Source organism: Passer montanus, unplaced genomic scaffold, assembly GCF_014805655.1.
Source record: "Passer montanus isolate IOZ18808 unplaced genomic scaffold, ASM1480565v1 scaffold24, whole genome shotgun sequence".
Taxonomy (NCBI): domain Eukaryota; kingdom Metazoa; phylum Chordata; class Aves; order Passeriformes; family Passeridae; genus Passer; species Passer montanus.
The window spans coordinates 7,833,398-7,858,601 of record NW_024367037.1 but is presented as its reverse complement, the minus strand read 5'-3'; the positions used below and the strand labels follow the sequence as shown (position 1 = coordinate 7,858,601).

At 40.9% G+C, this 25,204-nt stretch overlaps 1 protein-coding gene across 1 annotated transcript in view; it reads left to right on the top strand.

Moving 5' to 3' along the window:
- Positions 1–506: 506 nt before the first annotated feature.
- ZNF407 (zinc finger protein 407) overlaps positions 507–25,204 on the top strand; it is a 335,270-nt gene continuing 310,572 nt past the window's right edge. Inside the window, 2 exon segments of the mRNA XM_039710997.1 lie at positions 507–2,404; positions 2,406–2,496. Coding sequence (XP_039566931.1) covers positions 2,303–2,404; positions 2,406–2,496 — 193 coding nt within the window. The 5' untranslated portion in view covers positions 507–2,302.

Below are 25,204 nucleotides of genomic sequence, written 5' to 3'. Positions count from 1 at the left end.
GTAACTTGATATCCCACAGACACCCTTTGGAGGGCCTGCCAGCGACATTCTACCTACGAGGTCATCACTGAGTCATGGGGTTATTTCTCTAAACAAATCTGATGGCAAATCCCGTGATTCCGAGTTGGTAAGCAGCATTACGGTGACTGCCTTTATCCTGCTCAATGTCTGACTTCTGGTAGCAGTACTTACAAAGCCGTGTGTGTTTTCTGCACAGGAGCAAACAGAGAACATTACATAGCAAAGGTAGGGGCAGTTTTAAGTTACACAGCTAAGTAAAGAGCTGGCACTACTCTTGGAATGAGTAACAATGCTAGCAAAATCAGTGTTTTGGTGTGGTAAAAATACAGCAACTGCAGAGTCATTCCTAGTGTCATATTCTGTTAGAAAATAAATATAGTCTATGTTTATAATCCATTTATAAACGAATCTATTAACGAGTTAAATTCTTGTTAATTACTCATTGACTTATTCTTGCATTCTAATACATTTTTATTAGGGTGACTATTTCAGAACACAGAAACCACTTTTCAGCACAACTTTAGAATTCTGTATATACCTAAGCCAGAACATTTAATGTAGGGAGGTAAACATGTAATAAATACAGATTATAAATGGAAAATAATTATTTTCCATTTATATAGTATAAAGGTACAGGTAAGATTTTTTTTCTTAGATTAACAGTGATTCTGCCTTAGTTGCTTGTCCCATACCAATGGCTCCCTCTTCAGGCTATTCCTAAAATATCCTGCCTCTCTTCATTTCGTTAGAAATGTTTCAACTTCTAAGACTCCAGCTCGCACTGTCGCGTCTTCTTTTCCAGTGTTTCCTCTCAGTAAGCAAATGATGAAATAACTGATGGACCAGAGCAGGCTCACTTGGTGTTACTTGAGACCCAAACCTACAAACCTTTAAAGCCATAGGAGAGGAATTTGTTAACTGCAGAGAAACTGAGCTTAAAGGACATCAAAAGGTTTTTTATCTCTTTTCCCCATGCTGATAAATACCCAGATTGTATTAGTCTTGCAACTGCCAGTGCCTTCTGTAGACTCTCAAACTATTAAACCCAAATATGTATCTGAAATCCCACAGATATCTTTACTATAAATTTAGCCATATTCTTGGGGATTTCCTATTATACAGAGAACAATTAAATTCTGTACTATACCCCTTAAGTACAGCACAAGGAGATAGCCCTCTCTCACCAATGTCCTGTGTGGTACTTCACTGCGTTAAAATTTGTTCATCAATTTCAGATCTTTCCCAAGGCACTGGTAAAGTCCGGGGTGCTCCACTTTGCTTCAGTGAAGGGCTCAGGCCACAGCAACTGCTTTGCTTTCAACCCATTCTTACAGTCTTTACAACCCACAAGAGAACTGGCACTGCTGTGCCATACATTTAGCCAGTGACTGACTGGCTGAAGAGCTCTCTAAGTTGTCACTTCCAGTTGGAAAGCTCGTGCACACTGTGTGACTGGAAAGTCAATGAACTGCAAACCTATTCCCGAAGAGGTGTTCTCTCCTTTTGTGTCCGTGCCACGCCCTTGAAGAATGCTAAAAGCTGTTTCACTAAGATACACTCTACTTAAAAAATTGTTGCGTCATCAGGACATAAATGGGAAACCTGCATTTTGAAAATCAAAAGACACTGTGAAAAAACAACTGCATTTCACCACAGGCATCTCAACACTTTACGTGTTGCTTCTTTACTATTATACTTTATCATGTGACTTGGCTTAAGGCAGAGGGAAAGAACACTTAAGAGTTTCATTATCACGGTTTCTTCACGAGTTTATACAATAGGAAATACTTTACAAATTGACTCCCTCTTGCCTTTTTCAACTGTTTCTCTCTTGAACTGCACACCCTGAAAAGTATTTTAATACAGCTTGGACCGTCGACACCTTTCGACTGATAAACCCAGTGAACGGCTGCGGGCTGTGCGCCCAGGACTTGTTCCCCCTCCTCGTCCACAACAGGTTTCCCAAGGACCGGATCCCAGCCTCGCTGCAGTGCGCGATGCAGGCTGAGAATGTGAAGCAGGGCTTCATGCCCAGCCCTGCGCGCCCCAAGGTTACCCTGGCGCAGCGCAGCGCGGGGGCCGCCCGAGGGGCAGAGGCCAGGGGCGGGCCGGGCTGCGCCTCCCACCGAGGCACGGGCAGCTTCGGGGAGCCCCAAACCCGCTGCCGTCTGCTCTCGTCCTGGCAGGCGCGCGAAGGTGCGGCCTGACCGGGACGCGCATCCCGGGAAAACCCTCGGGGCCCCGTCCTTCCTTTAGGGACCAGGGACACAGCCCGGGCAAGATGGCGCCGCAGCGTGCACGCGCGCGGCGGCACGAGCGGCGCCGCCGCACCGGCTCCCAGCCCGCCGCGTCACGTGAGCGCGCCTCGCCCCCGCCCCCCCGTGCGCGCCGGGCGTGACGCAGCGCGGCGGATCTACGGCGCGCCACTGGTGACACGGCTCAGCACAAGCGGAGGCGCTCGGCTCCCCCCGCCCGGTAAGCGCTGCCCGCCGCGGCGCGNNNNGCGGGGAGTGCGCGCGCGGCGGCGGCTGCGCAGGCGCGGTGGCGGGGCTGGTGCGGGAGGGAGCTCGGGAGTGGCGGCGGGCGGGGCTTGGCACTGCCCTGAGCGGCCTCAGCCGCCGGAGCCGTACCGTGCCTTGCTTCCCCCTCATTTCCCGAAGGTTGCTGTAGAATGAGCGGGGATGAGCTCTGGGAAGTGCGCGGTTGACGGTGAGGGACGGACACACGTGACTGTAGGAACTCTGTGCGTGGCTCTCCTAACGAATAAAGGAAGGGTTGGTGCTACTTTGCCTTTATTCTGCTTCAGCCACCAGGCAGAGCAGACACAGAATCACAGAAGGAGGTTGGAAAGGACCTCTGATATAACAAACATCATTTCATCAACAGATAACTCTGTGTGCCACATCCGGTCTTTCATTAAACACCTTCAGGGACAGGGACTCCGTCACTTCCCTGGGCCGTCCATTCCAAAGTCTAATCGCACTTTCAGGGAAAGATTTCTCCCTGATGCCCAGCCCTTCCTGGTGCAGCTTAAGGCTTTTGTCCTCTCAAGCTGTTGCTGGTTGCCCGGGAGAAGACGCTGACCCACACCTGGCCTCACCCAACTTTCAGGTGCTTGTAGAGAATGATAAGGTCTGCCTTGAGCCTCCTCCAGGCTGAACAATCCCAGCTCCCTCAGCTGTTCCTCACAGGACTACTGCCCTCTGGAGGTCTGGCTCTTGAATCATGAGCACCTCCTGTGCTCTCAGTGTTCTGATTTTCAACGTGGCTTTGTCTGCTCAGGAGTCAAAGTAGCCCCCTGGGGAACCTGTCAGATTGTAGCAGGGAAGGCAGGTTCCCATAAACACCACAGAAATGTTACACTTCTGAGGAGAGTGTGTGTGTCTTCAGAAGGAAAGATTGTTAAACCAGAACAGCTGGGTGGCCTTTGAGGGGCAGGTTATCATCTACATGTCCTTTATGTGGAATAAATTGTTTAGTGTGAGGGTGGAAAGGCACTGGCACAGGTTGCCCAGGGAGGCTGTGGCTGCCTCATCCCTGTAACTGTCCCAAGGCCAGGTTGGATGGGGCTCTGAGCAACCAGCTCTTGCAGAAGGTGTTGGCACTAGGTGTTCAAGGTCCCTTCCAACCCAAGCCTTCCTATGAGTCTGTGGTCTGTCTTGTTTAGTTTGAGTTGTTATGAAGGGTTTCCTGTTGCTCCTGCAAATAACTAGTGTGGCCTGTGGGCCACAATGTTAATATTAAATGTAGTGTTAGTTGGAGGAAGGAAAAACATTTGTCATCTGAATGCTGTAGTTAGTAGTGATCTTAGAAGTTATAAAGTTAAAGGTTTTGTTTCTGCTTTCCTGTGCCCTCTTTGCTCCTTTGTGTAGTTGTACTGACACAGACTTGCAAGACCTTGCCTCTGTCACATGCTCGTGCTCCTCTGTGTGATGCTAAGCATGGTGGTAACACCGAGGGAGTGGTAAATGATGGAAATGCAAAAGTGCAAGATAAGAGTGGCAGTGGTGGATGTTCTGGTGGTGAAAAACCGTAACAGACTAACATACAGTTTAAACACTGGATGTAATTCCCTGTGATTCTCACCTTAGTACCCCAAAGGTGTGGCATGGGAAGGCTATACATTTTCCATTCCTGTATCAGAACATGAGTAATCAAGATGTTTGTATGAGGCTGGAGCTTTGGATGTTGGGATCTGTATTTTTCCCAGGTCACACCTCTTTGTGAAAGATGAAGACAATTACAGGCTTCAGCTGAGTCTGTCTTGCAATCTCCTACACTATTCACAGCAAGTTACATTCATCATGGAAGTAACATTGCAGTCATTCCATCCTTATTTCATAAATTATTTCAGCATGGACATATAATCAGATTGTAGCTTTTATATATAAAATATGGAGCCTGGCAGTAATTGTATAATCCATACATTTTAGAAAAAAGTTAAATGCACTGATGTGACAGGATGATGATGGACTGTGACTTTTTCAGTATGTTCAAACATGTCAGTTTTATTAGCATTTTGGGAAATATAATTCAAATGACTTGAGTTAAATCCTTTACTATCATTCTTCTGTAGGAACCATTGTATAGTAACAGCATCAAAGATTTCTAATTTATTTGCATGAGAATTTTCTTTGTTAGAAATGCTTTTAAAACTTTACCTGTGTTGTCTCTATAGAAAAACTACTAGGAGATAGAATGTGTGTGGAGGAGATGTCAGTCGCAGTATTCCATTAAACACAACCTTTTGTAGTGAAGAACGACATTTTCTTGTTAGTGTGCACAACATTAAGAATGAGGTGGCTTTGCTTTGCCTGTTTTTTCCTCTTTAATTTTTTGAATGTGTGCAGTGTTGTGGTTCTGTGCATGAGATGGTTGGTGCTACTTGGAATTTACAGACAGACTGGCACATGAAATGTGGTTGAACTGGAATTGTGTGGTGGCTCCTATGTTTGAATTTCCTAATGTGATTTAGGATTTAAATATTCTCTTTCTCAGGAAAACAGAAAGGTTTCATTGGATGGATGATCCCACCAGTCAAATAAAAACACTGGTTTCAGACACACTTGGTCTAGTCATTCATTGAAATTAATGCCTTGGTATTATGGTGCATGTTAAAGGTACTAAAAAGTTGACCTTTTAGATTGAAATCTGGAGTATAACTTACTCTTTTGAAAGCCTGGTGAGAAAGACAAGATGATGTGATTGAACAAATGTAGTGGCTGTTTCCTTCAGCTGTTCTCAAAACCAGACGCGGCAGAGTGATCTCTCTCCTGTGCTCTCTGTTGTGTGAGGAGTCACATGGAAATGGTGCTTTCACTTTGACAGGTAGTCAGCAGCTGCCCAGCTGAGCATTCGTGGTTATTTTTCTACCCCAGAAAGGTCTTGCTTGGTGTTGGCCTTGCCGTCTTGGGAAAGTGCAGCCACCCAGAGCTGCCACCGCTGCCCCAGGTGCAGCTGCATCACTGCAGCCTGGGCCAGCAGCAGCCCAGGCATGGAGGCACTGCTCCTCCTGTGCACCAGGAGTGGAAGGAGCAGAAGCAATGACAGCAGTTCTTGCTGGACACACGGGCAGGGAGGAAATGAGCACTGTGCCTCATCAGTGATCACAGAACAAACTGGTGTTCTTTCTCTAAAGACCTTTGGGATCAAGTCCAATCTCTGACCCAACACCACCGTGTCAGTTAGACCATGGCATTAAGTGCTGAGTTCAGTCTTTCCTTAAACACCTCCAAGGACAGGGACTCCATCACCTCCCTGGGCAGTCCATTCCAATGGGTAATCATGTGTGAAGAACTCTTCCTCATGTGCAGCCTAAACTCCCCCTGGTGCAGCTTAAGACTTGTGTTCTCTTGTCCTGTCGCTGCTTGCCTGGGAGAAGAGGCCGACTTCTCTCAGGCAAGTACAACATTTAGTACTAACAGGCATTGGGTTATCCATGGATGTCTTGGAGAGAATGTGTTAGGAGTAGGGTTGCATGGGACCTGGCACTGCAAGCTGCTTAAATCTTGCCTGGCCTGTGGTGTCAAAGGTCATGCAAAATCTCTCCAGCAACATAAGCGTGGTTTTATCTTTGGTCTGTTTGCTTTTGCAGTGGACATATTCTTACATGGTTACACAAACATGTATGAAAGTTTAAATATACATAATTCTAAACTGTAATTTTTTTTATTTTTTTGGTCATTATGGGCTGTGTTAACATATAAACTGAGATTGTTTATTAGCCTGTGTGTATAAAACTAGTGAAGAAGCAAAAAATGTAAAAAGATGTTCCTGTAATTTCCAATTTATCACCTGCAGAAGTTCCAAAGGTAACTTTTTGCTTTGCAGAAAGGAGTTGTATGTTTAAAACAGAGGAATCACACTCAGTTTCCTGCTCTGCAGTTATGAATGTCATCAGTCCTGTTTGTGCCATCAGCCAGAGAAGAGTCAGTAGTTACAGAACAGTCTGTAGCCTACTGTAGGTGTTTATGTTAAATGTATGTGAAAGTTTTCATATTTTACTTAATCTCAGTTCTTCAACACGTGAAGACGAAAGAAAGCTGTGTCCCAAACTTATGTCAGCAATCTGTAACTTTATAGCAGAAAGAAACCTAGCAATCTTTTTTTCCTCAGTATGGAAAAGAAAATTGCAGTACATACTACCCAATTCACACATATCCTTACAAAGAAATGACCCAAGTGCCTTTTAGAATCAGGCACTAATGGTGTTCCAAAAGTAAACTGCTTGTTTGCATGATTGTGACTGCTCTCCTGTCCTGTGTTAGCAGAGCTGTTGATTGCTAAATTTTTTTTTGCTTTGTTTTGTTTTGTTTGCTGTTCTACAACTGAAAGGCTGACCTTTCTTCTCCGTAGTCTGGCCTACTACTGAACTACTGTCTGTATGGGTTTTGTTTAAGTGGGCTGTGAGGCCATGAGTGTTCTTGATCCTTAGTGGCAGAGGCATAAATTTTAATTGTGTCTTTTTAATTTCTCCGTAGTCTGGCCTACTACTGAACTACTGTCTGTATGGGTTTTGTTTAAGTGGGCTGTGAGGCCATGAGTGTTCTTAGGGTTTTTGATCCTTAGTGGCACAGGCATAAATTTTAATTGTGTCTTTCTGAGTCCAGACATACAAGTTGTTACGTGTGTGTGATGTATGTAATGGCCCAGGGAGAGGTGTACAGAGTTAGGGTACACAGTATTTCAATGTACAGATCAGAATGTATACATCTCTATGGGTTATATTTTGGTACAAGTGCATATATAGATACTTCTATAGCTGTTATTTCTTTGTCTTGTTGTAGTTATAAAGTTTCTTGCTGTCCTCAGCCCCATCTTTGGAATTTCAAAGTTTCTTCTCAAAAATATAGGTAGCAAGACATAAAAAAATACATATAAATGTTAAAATCCACTGCAATTACAAGGGGTAACAAAACTTATCGGAATAGTAACACTAAGTCATTATTTTGTATGGAAGTCATTGTTTCATGTGATTTTTTTTTAATATGGAATCCATACAGTTACCTGGTATATAAGCTTTTCTGTAGGAAACATTCCAGCAAGAAGTTCGAGAATCTTCCAGAGAAGTTTGTACAGATCCTGACAGGAATTCTGATTTAACCAAAGACATTGTTGTGTTGCCAAGGTCTCTGGTATGGCTTTATATATGTGAGTTCTCTCTTTAGTCAGGTTTTCAAACTTGTGCTCACCCTGGAAGAGCCTTTACCTGTTTCCATTAAGTGAGTTTGATTGGATTTATTTAAATGTTTGCTGTAAACATTTGCTGTGAACATGATATAGTCCATGCAGAATTGGCCTTAGCACTCCTAATCAGGAGGAGACTTTATCTGCACTGGTGGTGTCTAGCATGTTGGCATCACTTGCTTCTGTGTTGGAGGGAGAAGCAGGGACAGGGGTGACCTTTCCATCTGGGTTCACATGTGGAAGCATCAGACTTGCTGCTCTCATAGTGCCTGGAGGGCTGGTGCCTCTGGAATGCCCTGTGCTGGCTCTGTGTGCTGTAGCTGAGTCTCATCCTGCTGTATGCCCAGAGCTCGCTGGATGTGCCAGGGTTTCCTGCCCAGTGTTCTGCAGCCCTGCAGGAAATCTGTGTGACGGACAAATGTCAGGTTTCCTGGTGCATGGGGTGCAGCCACTAAGTGAAGAGCTTCTGAGGAGGATGTCTTGATGTTCCTGGGATAGCCAGCATCTATGCACATCTTTCTGCACAAGGGCTGTGGCATTGGAATATGGCACTTCTGCATTTTGCAATGCCATGTGGTATTTTAACATGGAGAAAGAAATTCCAGTTGCTTGCTTGTCTTCCATTGAATGTTTAAGTGACATTGAATATTTAAGTTGGATTGTTCCAAGTCCTTGAGGAAAGGATAGCAAACTCCATACGTTCAGTGAAGGCAAAATGTTGCACTTTCCTGGTTCTTTGGGGTGTGACATGGTTTCTGCTGGGATTTATCGACATTGGATTTGGGACACTGAATATGCAGTCAGGACAACAGTGATCCGTTTGTTTTGGTTTTTTGTTTGATTTGTTACTTTTGTCTTCTTCACTTTTAACTTTCAATGCCTGTGAAGTAAAGGCTTCATGCGAGGCCCCATGCCATGTGAGGCAAACTGAGGTTTACCTAGATCTTTAAAGGGAAGATTATTCTTGGGTTATGTTATAGATTGTTAATAGGATATACATTTCTGAAAAGTCAGAATGGATAAATATAAAATCTAAAATCATTGATAAACTGCAGCTTGTTTGTTTGCTTTGGCATCTCCAGAATAAAGTGGAATGAATACCAGAAATTACTAGTTGAGCATGTGTATCCTTTACTGGGCAAAGCTTGGTTGTTACAAGACAGAGCTAATTTTTTTTTTAATTGGAGCCAGTGGTAGCTCAACATGTAAGTTCAAAGATACAGTACATAAAGATGTTTTCTGGATGTTGTCTTCAGAATCTGCTAACTTAGATTCTGTTGTTCTGAGTTTTATTGGTACAACAATGGACTGATTTGAATTGCATTTGTTTTGTTTTCCCTGCCTGTTGTTCGCATTTTCATTTTAAATTATTTACAAGTCTGAAGCTTGAAGATGAGAGCCTAATGAATGCTTTTAAAAATAAAACCATCTTCTTTAAGCATGTTATGCTTCATGTTTTGAATTTATAACCCAAGTCTTAATGAATAGTTTCCTAGTTGCTCTCATCTTAGAATTTATGAGCTGTCCTATTTACAAGTCCTACCTATACAAAGGAAAGATAATTCCTGTTTACCTTAAATAAACTGTTCTTGTTAACAAGCTTAAACTGCTAATTAGGAATAATATGGCAATGAATACTATGTCAAACCTTTTAGCAAGAATGTGAGGATGCAATATTTAGTTGTTGAGCCTTTTTCTGCCACATTCTGCGTAAGAATACAGAGTGTTGTGGTTTTTGCTGTCTCATATACATTTCAGATTAATAAAAAGTATTTAAGGGAGAAAGTACGGCATGTAGATCCTCACAGAAGCAGGTTGACTTCTGCCCTACATTTAGGATGATATGTTGGTGTCCACGTACTATGATACTGATAAAAGCCTCGTTGTTGTAAGGATGGCAGACATGTGAAGAACCCTTGTGACTTTGTGTTTACGTCCAGGTAGTATTTTTTAAAAGATAAGTTATTCTTCTGAAAAAACCAACCGGGATAGCAGTAGTTGCTTTGTTTTGAGTGTACATTAATGTAATTTAATCAGGAAGGAAAGAAAACGTGGAATTAGAATTTGATGTTATTTACCTGACTATAAATCAGAATATTTCCATTAGGTTTAACAGAATTTTTTCAATTTGTGTCAAAATGATCAAAATCAGAACTTGACAAAAGCTCTCCATTTCATAATTTTTGCATACAAAACCAAAGAAATAAAATTGGATTTTTAATTTTTTTGGGTCCAAATTCTACCTCAAAAAATGGGTTGGTTCTTGAGCAGAGATTTTGCAATACAGTGTTGTTACTTGTTGGTACTTGGAACTTGGCAGATATGTTATATAAAAAACTACCTTTTTTTTTCCTTTAGTTGTTTCTCATTATACTTGGAGCGTCAAAAATGCAGACTTGTGAATATGAGTGCCATTCTAAATCTAGGTAGCTCAGAAATGCTTGACAAGTATTGCTTTGACTTCTTTGTGAGTGCCTCTGATATCTGCAGGGGTTATATATAGGCTTTATTCCCTGTCTCCTTTGTGTCACCCAATGAGTTTGCAGCAGGGATGGCAACCTGAGGAGAGGAGGAAGAGACTGAAGAGAAAGTTGACAAAGGTTTTGCGTTGACCTTCAGCTGCTCTGGAGCAGGCATCTGAGATACAAGGAGCTCCTTCTGTCAAACCCCAAGAATCCTTCCTGGACACAAGGTCATTGGGTACAGGAGGTGTTTGGAGAGGACAGGTGAAAACCTGACCATGCATTTTGCTAGCTCTGCATAGCTAGCTGAACTTTGCTGGTGGAGGTTGACTTGCAGGAATGCTTTGTCTTCTTCATTCACATCATCATGAATTTAGATGTTGCTGATTTCAGTAAAGTGTATTTTGGGGGGGAGTGTTAAATAAACTTGTATTTCAGAGAATGCCCACCTTTGTATTTTGCATGCTAAGGGTATTTACCTGATAAGGGGGTGGGTTTCTGAGGAAGTGACTTAGAGGCAGAGGCAATATATTAGGTCAGCTACAGCAGAGGGAGAAGTAGGTGAGCTTTCAGGCACACAAGCTTGTCTTTGTATGTGCTGCTGGTACCAAGATAATTAAAATATACTTGAAATGAAAACAAAGTTAATCTCTGAAGTTTATACTTAAATATTGTATGGAAGTACAGGAACATAAGAAGTATGTCTTTTTATGGGCTCAAATAATATTTTATTTTTACATTTGTTGTAAGTACTCAAAGGTCTTTAGTCTTGCCATTAAAGAGTTTTGGGTGGCAATATAATTGACAGTGCTGAGAAAACTTCAGTTGATGTCACTGTGGCCATGATTTCATTTTTACTTTATTTTTCAATTATTTTTCACCCTTGTAAGTTATGTTTTTAAGCTCTGTGTGATCTGTTTTGGGAGAAAAGAAATACTTCACATAATATTTAAATTTCGTTTGAATGAACCACCTAGAAAGCAGAGAAAAAAAAAAGAAAAGGTATATTCCCTAAAACAAAATCGCAGTAGGAATTTTGCATTTAAAAGATGATGTTCATAGTGCGGGATTTGTTTAAACCGTCAGAATTGCAAAGCATAAATAATTACATAATTTCACACTTTCCAATGAAGTCAGACCCTGATTAAGAAGTTGACAGCCTGAAAGAGTCTGCTCTTTGACAGTGATGTCTGTATTCCCTCAATTTGTAGCAACTGCATCTAGGAAAACAAACTGAGCTTTATTCCCTTTACTTTGAATGAGAAACCTTATTGACAAAGGGAGAATATTCTTTTTATTAAAAGTTTTCATACTTTAAATGCATGGATATTTCAGCTTTTCTGCTTTCAGCTAGCCTATATTTTGCTGATACCAGGTCTTCTTGCTGTCTTGGTTCTCACTGTCTTTCAGTATGTTTGATATTCATATTTCTTTTTTATTCCTTCTTCCTTGCTGTGCTTTTTTTCTTCCTTTTCTTAAACAAATAGACAATATGGTAATATGAACTCTAATAGGAAAAAGGCATTGTTTAACTCAGTTGGGGTACTACTAATCCAGTCACCAAATGTAACCATAACACAGCATGCATTTTAATTATTAAATATAATGGAAACTTTGCATTTTAAACCTAGAGCTATAAACCACTTGTTTGAAAATGCACAGTTCAGCGCTATGACTTTAGTTTGTAGTGAATTACAGGGCAGTATTCTTTGATCAGTTATTACAAGTTGAAGATTAGTCGCATTCAGTGCTTGTGTTAATTTTGAGAGTACATATAGGAGTCACTGCAGGTCAAACTGAAGCTCAGTCATGTATATTTTTAATGATTTAGTGAGCTGACTAGATCAAGCAATGTTAAAATGTGTGGCTAATACAGTCATGCCAGTCATTCCAAATAGGAGTAATTTAAAGGCACATTTTGAGGACAGTATTCCTCCAAATTTTAGTACTTTGTAAAATATGCTTTAATTTTAGAAACCATATTGTTGTGATTTTGCTTATAGATATGTTTGTTTGAATAGTTCTTGAAAGCACTCCCAATGATTTTTTCATGACCTTACACTGAATAAGAGCTGCCAGGTAGAACAATTAATAAATGTTTTCTCATGTTTGTTTCATACATATTTTTGTAATGAATACATTTTGATCATAAATTCTAATAAATACAGTGATTTCAAATGAAGTAATCTCATAGTCTCTGCATTTTTTGACATGACATATAAAACTATTCCTAGAGTGTATGTGGATTTTAGTGACTCTTCATAAAAGATTCCTAATCCCTGCATGAGACATGCAGGCTCTGTTTTTGGGACTGGTGGGCACCAAGTTATGGAGCAGCAGCAGTAGGTTTGGAGGCTTTGCTTGGATGCCTGCTTTGGGGTGCTCATACTGCAGGTGTGCCCCAGGTACAAGAATGAGACTTGTCAGGTTTGTGAGCAGTAAATGATGTGGTAGCAGCTCTGCAGAGTCAGTCTCTTTTCTCCTGGTTGCCATATTGAGCAGCTCTCATTTTCTGGGTTTAGGACTTGTGCTCGCTCTTTTTCTTTAGCTTAGGGGCTGTCTCATGCTGGTTGGGAAGGAACTAGACGCAGAGTCAGTGTCTTTTCTCCTGGTTGCCATATTGAGCAGCTCTCATTTTCTGGGTTTAGGACTTGTGCTCTCTCTTTTCTTTAGCTTAGGAGCTCTTTTTCTTTAGCTTAGGAGCTGTCTCATCCTTCTCCTGGAGAAGGAACTAGATTTTTTTCTTCCCTCTCTGAATTGGATGTGAGATATCAGTACCTAAAACTCCAGGTCTCACTTTCTGATCCAGACATTTTAAATCCTGACATTGAGTAGTACAGTAGTGGCTAACATAACAGATAGATACAGACATGAATGATTTCAGACTGTTGAATTTTGTGAATCAAATGCAGATTTTTGTGCCATCTGATCCCTTAGAGGATCCTTGGTGCTTGGTTCAGCCTTTCCTTTCCCTTCTTCATTTTTCCTGTTGGTGATCTGACATAAATTCATACTCTGGTAAGTGATAATTGCATTTGCAGCCTTTGCTCTTTGAGTCCGGAGTTTTGAAGATATGTTTGCCTTAGAGCACCAATCTTCTCATTCTTTCTCTTTTTCCTCATTGTTTGTCTCTATTGCAAATCAAGCTATATCAAAGTAATGAATGATATCAATGTCTAATAGATCCCTAAAATTCATGCTTTGTAGTTCTTTTTGTTCATGTACCTTTTTTGAGTGTGTGTAGGTAATATCTTTCTACTGTTTTTGGGTTTTTTATGCATATTTTGGAAGCATCCTCTGCTGTCCATTTATGCCAGATTAATCTAGTCCACTAAAAGATCTTCCCATGAAGGTTTTTTTTAGCTGTGACTTACCTTCAAGCCTGAATCACTGTAGAGAACCAATGAATTTATAAACAGTATTTATTTGTATTCTTGTGGTAATTGGTTGCAATATATCTACATAATCCTCATGGGCTGTCGTTAAAGAATTGCCAAGAGAGAGACTTTTCTGATGAATAAACTTAGCTGAAGACTAATAAAGGCTATGTTTGAACACGTGGCCTTGCTGGTTTCCTCTAAGCAAGAGTGCAGCGTCACCTGGGGCACATGGGAGCATCTCTGCACTTCAGGTCTTTGCCAGCTTCCCTGGTGCTCCTGAGACAGTGTCTGCAGGCATCTACCTGGTGTACCTTGGTTCTTGCTCCTGCCAGCTCATCGAACTCACCAGCTGCACTATGAGAGCCAATGCAAGGTTTTACTGCTTTGCTTCTTCTTTCCATTCATTTCAGACTGCAAAATCGGACTCTGAAAATAAAGGTAAATTTCGCTGCTGTGCTCCAGGAAAAAGCTGTAAGGTATTGCTAAAGTAAGATATTGCTAGCAGGAACTAGCAATAGTGTAGGTTGTAGCTTGCACCTCAAGGTCATAGTTTGCTTGTCTCTTGTTGCTTTATTTCATGCTTCATTTTGGAATCTGCCGTCTTATGTATGAATTGTTTTCCATGCTGTCTTAAATAAGACCCTTTTAATCCTTGTGTGAACTTCTGATGGTTTTTATCTGCCTTTATTTTTCTGTTCAGTTCTTGTTGCACTGTATGTTGTCCAATCTCCAGTTCTTGAACTCTTGAGTCTTATCTGTTTTAATTGTCAAAGCCCTTTTTTTACAGGCTGTTTTGTCTATTTGTCTATTTTAAGATGCGCTAATCTGCTGTGTCTTGTCTCTTCTCTTTAATGCTCTTTGCTATTCTCACTTATTTTCAATTTGTCCAGTTCCCAGTTGTACAGCTGACTTCAGGAGGTAGCAGTGGGATAAGATAGCCAAACCTGGCAGGTCAGCAGCAGCTGGAGGCCAGTACCTGGCTCCCATCTGCCATGGGGCTCTGGTGCAGCCAGCTCACCATCTCCCAATGGTTCTTCAGGGGATGGGGTGGGAAGATGGGTCTGAATTACACAGATGGCTCATACCAACTGATTTAACTGGCCGAGAGTTTAAATTCTTAGTCTAATTGCTTTTCCCCTTCTCTTCCCTTACATTCTTTCTCGCCTTCCTTCTGAAACAGATTTTTTTTTTCATTTGTAAAAGGAAAACTATACCAACTTTTACATATGAAGTGGATTTTTACAGCTGAGTTATAAATTCCAAAAACTTAGGTGGTTTATAGTGGAAACACTTATGAGGGAGAGGGGAGGACACGTTATATAATACATATGTAACCTTTTTTCCCCTCTCTTTAGTGAATAGACCGTTTAAACTAAATTAAGTAAAGGATATAAATTCTGTTGTTTCAGTTTTTAATATTTCATGGCTGATTTTATAGATAAAAGTTACATTTAATAATAAATATGAAGAAGAATTTATACAGCCTGTTCTAGTTTGATATGGAACAGCAAATCCCATTTCTCTGTAGCTGTAAAGAAAATTCATTATAATGTCTTTGATTGTAAGAGATGTCTTCATTGTGATTAGTTACACTGATAATAAAACAATCGTTTTACAAATGGCACAAGATACATGAGATCTTATGTGTCTGCCTTTTAATAGCATTGAATGTGTGCATTCACTACCTTTATTCTGTAGTCCTTTCATTTATAACTGGGCACTTTTAAATTCTACAAGTTATTAAAATAATCTAATGTAATTTAATTTTTCTTTTGAAGCATTCTGGAGAGTGAATTATTAATGCAACTAAGAATTGTTAATTGTTGAGTATTCAACATATAAACTAATTTTAATAGAAAGGAAGTGGGCTTATGTAGTTTTATATAATTCTGAATAACAAGTTTTGTAGATAACGTAGTGAAATCTGGATATATGGCATTACTTTATGAATCCTTTTTAAGCACCTAAAGAAATATCTTGATTTTCAAATGCCCTATTCCCAGTGAATTCAGTTGAATTTAGATGTTCGTAGGTATTGGAGTAATTTAAAACACAGATAGTGGCATGAGGATGCCTGGGTAAAAAGCTGACTGGATGGCAGGGCCCAAAGAGTGGTGGTGAATGGAGTTACATCCAGCTGATGGCTGGTCACAAGTGCTGCTCTCCAGGGCTCAGTACTGGGGCTGGTTCTCTTTAATATCTTTATCAATGACCTGGACAAGAGGATCGAGTGCACTCTGAGTCATTTTGCAGACGACACAAAGCTGGATGGAATGTTGATGTGCTGGAGGGCAGGAAGGCTCTGCAGACGGATCTGGACAGGCTGGATCAATGGGTTGGGGCTCTTTTGGGAAGTTCAACACGGCCAAGTGTCAGGTCCTGCTCTTGGGTCATAAGAAACCCCAGGCAGTGCCACAGGCTGGGGGCAGAGTGGCTGGAGAGCTGCTGGTGGAAAAGGAGCTGGGAGTGCTGACTGACAGTGGCTGAACAAGAGCCAGTGAGTGCCCAGGTGGCCAAGGAGGACAATGGCTTCCTGATCTGTGTGGGGAATAGTGTGGCCAGCAGGAGCAAGGCAGGGATTGTCCCCCTGTACTCAGCACTGGTGAGGCCACACCTTGAATCCTGTGTTCAGGTTTGGTCCATTTGCATCAACAAAGACATTGAGGTTCTGGAGCGTGTGCAGAGAAGGGCAACGAGCTGGTGAAGGGTCTGGAGCACAAGTCTTATGAGGAGCTGGGGTTGTGTACCCTGAGAAAAGGAGACTCAGGGGTGACTTAACACTCTCTACAAGTACCTGAAAGGAAGTTGTGGCCAGGTGGGGGTTGGTCTGTTCTCCCAAGTAACAAGTGACAGGACAAGTGGAAATGGCCTCAAGTTGCACTGGAGGAGGTTTAGATTGGATTTACAAAAAATTCCTTTACTGAAAGGGTTCTCAAGCCCTGAAACAGGCTCCCCATGGAAGTGGTGGAGTTTAGCATCCCTGGAGGTATTTAAAAGATGTGTGGATGTGGGACTTGACATGGTTTAGTGGTGAACTTGGCAGTGCTGTGTTAACAGTTCAACTCAATGAACATGGTCTTTCCCAACCTAAACAATTTTATGATTTGGAGAGGAGGAAAATTTTGTGAGAGATTCATTAAAAGGGGTATTAATTTATTTTTTCCATTGTACATGCACCTAAGAATATTTAGATGTCCTTAACACAGTAGTACGGAATGAGATTGATGAGAAAAATGTAATGGTTGTAATAAGATCTTTTGCCTATTTACATTGCTATGATTTGTACTGTTACAGGGGTTCAACCAGTAAATCTTCTGTATTGTTTAGTATATGGAAATAATATCAGATATTAAATCCTGGGAAAGTGGTGCATTTGCTCCAAAATTTTAAATTTTAAATGTTAAAATGGAATTGCAGGGTCACTGTTAGAAGTTAATTCCTTTCCTATTTCATGTAAAAAGAATTTGGTGCTTTAGCATGAGGAAGGCTGCATAGCTGATAAAACAGAAGTTGCATTTGATTATCAAATACTCATGGAATTTACCAGAAAGTGAAAGTCTGAATCATAGCTCTTGGGGAAAAATAGGATGTGATGCTCAAGTTTTCTAGAAAATTTATGATGGAACAGCTTAATGTTAGGTTTCACTGTAAAAGACATAATCCAAGATTTTTGCTCTGTTAACAGTAAGGTTTATTTTGACACTGTTGTCTCTTTTCCATCAATGATAACAGCTAGGAAAAGAGCTAACTTGCAAAAGTTTTTCCCAGGGTGAACACTAGGAAGATGACTGTTGATGACTGACACAGGTGACTAAATATTCTTTTTACCCTCTGAGAGATAAACAGTCAGTCCCTTGGACCTGCAGTCAGAGGGACTGACTCTGGTCTGGGCTGCTCCATCAACTGAGAGCTGCCAAAACCCTGCCCTTCTGTGGGGATCAGATCTGGCATTGTGTCCTGGCTGTGCTTTGCTGTGGAAAGTCACCACGCAGGTAACCCATCTTGTGGTCCCTCAGATCCTGTGGGTGTTTGAGCTGAGCAACAGCCTGCTTAGTGATATGTCAATTTTTTCGTGCCAGGAGAGTGTTGGAGCAGGTGCAATTTATTACTCTAGCTTGGTCTCCTGGTACTTGCCTGTGGTTGCTACTGTGTATGTTTTCTGTGTTCGTTAAAACCTATTGATCCTGGGAAAGTTTGTGGGATTGATTTCAACTTGGTGTTTTTCAGGGAGTTAGTAGTATTTTTAGTAAAAACACTCTCCTAAAGCACCCTTGAGAGAAAGAGTGATGATGTGTTGAGGAAAGAGTCTCTGCCACCAAGTTGCAGTTCTCCCCCAACTCCCAAGGTTCCCTTGACCAGCCAAGCACTGCACAGTCCTTCCGTGATCTCCTGCGACGCCCAGGAAATGTGTCTGGGCAGGGTCCAGCGGCATCTGCACTCCCTGCCCAGGAATGCCTTGGGGAGCAGGAGGCCATGCCTGGTGCCACCAGGTTGACCAGGCACATCTTCCTAGTCTGCAGAAGAGGTGGGCTGTGGTGCCACCCCGATCACACCAGATGACAGTGGGGTTAGCAGTGGCTCTGTGTGGCTGCTGGGCTCTGGTGGGAGTGAGAGACTCTGCACACCTTGGGCTCCATTGCTGATATGTTTCCCATGTTTGCTATTGTGGTGCTGACTGGAGATTGGAGTTTGATTTGATAAACCAACAACAGAAGGAAATGCATTGCAGTCTTGTGTAGCTGTTAAACAGTGTGCTTCAAAATAGGGAAAGGATTTTGTACTCTTAAGATACCCAGTTAGCAAGGTGCAGCTCTTAGAGCAGAGTGAAGCTTCATAATTTTTGTAGGTATTAGGGAAGTGGTTCCCAGTGCAACTGTTCCCTCTTGCTACAGCCCATGCACCACTCCTGCAGGAGAGATGAAAATGTTGTCAGGTGATTCCTTGTTTGGGAAGGCAGTTGAACACATGTGCCTCACACAAATTGTGCTGTCACTGTGCATAGTGATGCTTAGGCATATTGCTGGTTCTGGAAGAGAGCTGAGTTTCAGGGACTGATTTAGGCAAGCACCAAATTTGTTGAATTGAAAAAAATAGACGTGGAGGGAGATTGATACTGTTAATGAGCAGCAGCTTTGAAACCTTCATGGTATTTGTTGCCAAACTGTCAGTAAATGTGAATGCTTTGGACTAGTAAATGGGGGTTTTATTTTATAACTGATGGTGGTACCAGCAAGAGGCTGTTCCTTGTCTTCAATTCCTTCCCTCCTTCACTTCTATCTGCCTAGGATCCATTCTGGGAAGATGTGGTTTCATCATATGGGCTGCAATAGCAGGTGGAAGCTGCTCTGGCATCCTCTAGCCTCTCTTTCTGGGTTAGCCATGCCTTCTCCCTCATACACCTTCACTCTCCATCTGCTGACCAAGAGTGTGTTTTGGTGGGGAGAAGTGGGAGCCTGCTTGGGTTTCAGTCTCTTTTTGGTCCTCAGCTGATGTGCAGGAGGCTTTTGTAGCTGTATGGCTTAGTTCTTCTAGTGAAGGGCTTGAGAATGGGGAAAGGAAAAGGATTCATGGTATGCCCATAGTAGTATCCCTTGACTGCTCTCACTGGCACCACAAAAGTCATGAATCATTTTTGTATCATCCCATACTGCCAGGGCTTGGACTCACATTGCCCCGATCACACTGGTGTGCCTCCCATTGCTATCTTATATTGGTTTCTGTCTCTTGGCACAGACAGATGTGTCACAGATGGAAATTTGAGTGAAGGTTAGTTGGAACCCCTGAACTTTTCTGAGGACAGATCTATGTAGTATTAAAGGTTCTGCAGTGACTATAGCTGAAACATGGGTTTGTTCAGCTGAACACAAGTAACTCTTACTTCTGGAGGAAGCCAGGCTTTGCACAGCTATACATGGTTTAAGTCACAGTCATGATCATCTAAGTTATTGGGTGAAAAAATCCCTCTCTGTGTTGCAGAGGACATGGCAGCGCTGCCTGTTTTACAGTAAAATATTAAGGAGAAAAGGTGTGATTTTCCCTGCAGCTTTTCCTGTGCTCACCCTCTCCATAGCTGAGGTCTGTGTACAGCTGTCACCTTTTTACACCGATCCCTAATGATGGGTATTAATTTCTTTTTGGTAGAAGTTCAATATAAATATATAAATATAAAGAAGGAAAGGCTGGTTTGTTTGCTTTGCTAAAATGTGCTGGAGAACTGACTGTGCTGGAGGCATTTGGGACATCATCTATTACACAGAGCCCTTCTAGGTGCACCCTGGTGTGAGGCAGCCCCCTGCTTCCACCGTGTTTCTCACCAACATCCTCTGTTTTATGTGAGTAACCTACCTGGAAATTCAAAACTGAAAAAAAAGTCCATTTTGTATGTCTTGTAAGATTGAGCTGAAATACTTCCAGTGTGATCACTTCTATTTTGTTGAAGAGAAAAAGAGGATTTGCTTCTAATAGTTAAATTTTTGTGTATCTAATAGTTAAATTTTTGTGTATCTGTGTGTCTACTGTAATACAGTAGTTTGATATAGATAGACATGTAAATATGTCTATTCTAATAAATATTCTAATTGAATAATATCAGCTGTCATTTCTGTAGATATGCCTACCAATAGAACATGTAACACTTTTCTGTTTGATCTCTTTTCTCAGATGGAATGCAATTACTTCCTTGTATGTAGTGGCCACCAGGGGTCATCAGAATGCTTTTATTTTTATTAACGTCCCCTTTTCTTTAGAAGCATATGTACACTTTATATTTTCTGGAAACTTTCTTAACCTATCACACAAAAAATCCAAAGTCTTTATGTTACCTGTTTAGCCAAAAATTCATGCAGCTCTTTCCAGCTGAGCTTCTTGAAGAGGCAGCAGATAAGGAAAAGAGGGTGAAGGTCTCTATTCCTTATCTGCTGCCTCTTCAGAGGAGCATGAGACACATGCTCTGTAAAGAGAAGCACGTCTGTAAATGCATGATGCATGCATTCTTCCCTTGATAACTTAACTGGTGATAAATACAGTAGTAGTCCACGACAAATGTGTCCCGGGCTGTGATGGTAGAGGCCTCTTGTTGCTTTCTGTATGAAATTATAGTTTTAACCAAGAGGCCAACAAAGCCATCCTCTTTTGTCTTTTGGATTTAATTTTGAGCACAGGTTGATGGGAATTTAGTAAGTCTTCTCAGATATTAAACACCATAGTAGCTGGTTTTAATTCATTCATACTCCTTATGTTTTTAAAGGTGAAAATAGGGCTTCTTAGCACCAGGTTGCTGGGGTAAAATTTACAAGAGCAAATTTACAAGTAGTAGCCATTACAACTTGCTTTTATCTTTGGCTGCAAAGTTCAGGAAAAAGTTAAAGACTTCCAACATTTTTGTCAGTGATAGTGCCTGTGTACTTCTCTGATGAATTCCAGTGTGGTCCACTGTACTTAAGAGGGTACTACAGCCAACAGTACAAAGGGATTCAAAATTGCATTTTACTTTTTGCTTCTCTCTACTTTTAATTGGTGTGCTTGGTGAGAATTGTATCTTGGACAAAAGCATGTAATTTAGAGAATTCCCACAAACCACAAAACTTACTAGTGTATGTGGAAAATGGTATTTTTTTTCCTGATCTGGATCTGATATCCTGGATCTGATAAACTCTCTAAAATGAAGTGTTTTGCAAATACTTAAAAGTGTTTTTCATCCATAAATATCACAGTGCTATATGAATGCAGTCTTTCTTGGATCCTCAGAAGTTTCTATTGAATGTTTTTATTGCCATTGTTACATGTATGCATTGCTCTGGAAACGCAATTTTTTGATTTCAAAACACAAAATATACAGACCTTCTTAAATTTTCAAAAATTGAAAATCTGGAGGTTCTATAACAATTTTTAGGAGATACTAGTGGATTTCCTCTGATTCTCTCTCTTGCGCATATATTCCTATTGATTCTGACTGCACTTGAAATGAGTGTATATCTGTGTGTGTCTCTTTTGACTTCCTCTTCAAAGCTGATCTAGTCAGTGGTCCCTGCTGCATTTAGCAGCATTTGGCTGTGGATGATGAACTAGGGAGCCTTTGTGTTGCCAGTTTCTGCCCACCTGGAAGGACTCTGAGTGGTCTGGAAGCAGAAGCAAGCTTCCAGGATGTGGGTAGTATTGCAGGTGCATTTCTCTGTGATTCCATTACAGTTTTTTCTGGTGGCTGTGAAAAAATGTAATTAATGGCTGCAGCTAACTCCCCATTTTCAGTGATACACAGGGGATGACTATCAGGGGGCTTTTCATTTTCTCACTTAAACTGATCTGGATAGATCTGTGTGGAAATCTCAAAATCTTTAATATTGAAGTCTGCAGTTTATTTGGAAGTCTCCTGTGGAGATTTTGATGTCCTAGGAAAGTGGTGGGTTTGTGTGAAGAACAGGCTCATGATGCAAAGCTCAAAGTCCAGCATTTTTGAGCTGTAAGGGAAAACAAATGTTTGTAATGGATATCATCAAATTTTCCTCAAAATAAAAATAATCTTTGTTCCATTTGAATCAACAACCATATTGTCTCCTGTATTCCATTATTGAGGAGACTGTTAGCTTGGATTAGTCTTTCTGAAGGAAGTGAGGTAAGTTTGTAAGGCCATAAGAAAAACATGTGATTTGGTTTAGGAAGGATGTTGTGCCCCTGAGAAGACAAAGGTCGTATGTTGAGATGAATTGTTAACATTCAGTTTTGTGCAGGCTGTTTAAGGAGTTCATTTGGTGTCATTGTATCCATGATTTCATTGAAAATATTGTCTGAAAAGGGAAATTTTTACTGGAAAAAAATGAAACTCTTTTTTCCATATGTCACATTCTTTACAAACATTGTAGATTGGGCATTGAATACTTGGAGGCAATAGTGCTGTGACTGAGAAGTGCTCTGGAAATTCTAATGGCCAGGATTAGCATTAAAAAAAAAGTAAAGTTATACTTGTAAATAAACTTTTTTTGTGTTCTTCTGTACACATCCCTACGCCTTCTCTTGGCATAGGACCACAAAGAGAAGTAAATAAAATTGTATTGGTTAAGGAATTTTGAAGTTTACTACAGGTTTATCGATCATCGCTAAATTAGTTGTCCTTTTGATCTTAATTTAAGATTGCTACTTCTTAAATTTCATCTGAGGATTACAGCATGCAGATCTTACACTGGAAGGCTTAACTGCACTGTCTCCACCTTTTGGCAGAGTAAGACATTATATACTGTTTTTTGGACCAGTGGTAAAATATTAGAGCACTCAAATCCAATGTTCTCTATTTTCATCAAAGAAAACAGCTTCTGTCCACAAATGACTTATGCTTGTGTATAGAACTGTAGCAGACACTATGTCAATATACAAAAAAGCTTTGTACGAAGAATACGAAAGTGAGTTGTTATCAGGTAAAAAATGGTGGTGGCTGCTCAGGAAGTGCTGTTTTTCTCTTTTTTTTGGTATGAATTTTCTACTTTACAGATAGTGAGATGGTGCTGAATTGTGACTGTGGGATGTCTTTTAAATCAGTTTAAATATTGAAACAAAAATTTCATGATTCTGATGATTTGGAAATCCCAGTGGTTGAAAGGGGAGAATCTTTAGCTATATTGGTTTATGTTATATAGCCAAAATACTACGTATTGTGCACTTGCAATTTAAAAATGTGTGTCTTAAACATTCTGTAGGGATTTGGATATTTGGGCTGTGCAGATATAACATAGGTAATAAACACACTGCTTTTGAAGATCTTAAAAACATGTTTCATTTCTTTCAGATATTTGGAAAATTATTGAAGAAAAGCACTATGTTTGAGCACCTATTTACAGCAGAACTACTAAGCTCAGCTTTTTCTGAGCAAAAATTGTGAGGCCACAATAGGTTTCTTTCCAAAACTCAGGAGCAGCACTGTGCTGCAAAGAACCTTAAAATGCATTAGGTAATGTATGACTGTCTCCAAGCAGGAGAATTTGTTAACCTGAAGCTAATGTGGCAAATTAATTTTTGGTCATATCCTTTAAGGATCTGTTCAGCTATACTTGATTTATATGAACATTAACAAAAGATTTATGTTACAAAAAGTCAACCCACTTTTGAGTTAGAACAGCTTCATTTTGAACATCGAATATGATGTTAAGAGAGCACTGTTTGACAGAACCAGCTCTTAAACTATGGAAATACAAGGATTTGACTGCTGTCTGCTTAGCTTGGGATCGATCCTGTGTGGCATTTTTCTGCTGTGCTGTACCAGACATTACCATTGGCACAGCCTTGGAGCCTGTATAAATACCTTTTGGTTTATTTATGCAATATTTTAAATGGTTATGTATTGTTGTACTTTAAGCACTTGTTACTTGTACAAATGTTTCCAGATTATGCTTTAAAAGATGAAAGTAGTAGGAAACACAAGAAAGTTTACATCTTGCATTGATTTGAGTCTTGTTTGTCCATGAATAAGGTGGTTCAGGAGCTGATCTTCCCCATTCATACTGCTGTACAAGTTTGGCAGCATTACATTGCTATCAAAAGGCTTACTCGATCACACTAACAAGTAGGAGTTAGATTTAAACATATGTATAAGCTGCCGTGGCTTCAGAGGGTTAAATCGAGACTGTGTTCTTTGATTAGGTTAATAAAATTCCAGATGCTAATTTGCTTGTGATGATGATCCCTGTGCCAGACTAAGCCTTGATCCAAGATTAATTTTGCAAAAAGAAACCCATTTGACAGTGTGTGATCACTGGGACTGTCCAAACTTTGAGTGCTGTTGATGCCTTCTCCAATGCACTGATTCTGTGTGATCACTGGGACTGTCCAAACTTTGAGTGCCTTCTCCAATGCACTGATTTTTCTATATTACAATACCAACTGCAAGATAGCCCTTAATTAGCGTGCTGGCTTTGTTGAGAGCAGAAGTGAATTGGTTTAGGTAGACAGAGGATTAGGACCTCTCAGATTTATGATCAACTTGTGCTTCGCTGTTGTCCTCGTACCCGGTGACAAATCTGGGAGAGAGCTTTTGGGAGAGAAGCTTTCAGCAGAGGAAGCACTACAGGCTCTTTTTGTCTAGAGGCCTCTAATGGTGTGCTGAATGCCTGAGTAGTGATAGCCATTTCTGCAATATATCCATGCAGGAAGGAGCCCACAGCTGCATTTGGGTGTGAGGCAGTATTCTGCCATCAGGGAGGCTGAGCTATGTGCTATTGAAATTGTGTTAGAGGCATGGCAGTGTGATCTGAGCAAAGGTTGTAGCAGGAAGAAGCAGAGACTTGGTCCAGTGCTCCAGATCTTGTGTGAGATGTGGAGAACTGAGCAGGGCTCAACAGATTGCTTATCATGGTACCAGCAAAAAGTAGTGATAGTAGGCATTAAGTGCCTATCAGAAGATGCACTCTTGTCTCACAGGCAGCTTTAAGAGAGACCTAAAAGAAATTGGAGGCTATTTAATTCCTTAGATTAATTAATACAGGGGCAGTTTTAGAGAAACAGCGGCAACTGCCTCATAGCTGTTTTCTTTCATAGAGAATACTTTCTGGATTTTGGTTTCATGCAGGTGCAGACTCCCATGTAGTGATATTTATGTATAACAGATTACATGGAAGTGGGACAGAGGCAAGTGTAACATTGGGAAGGGTTTGCAGGGGTAGACTATTTTCA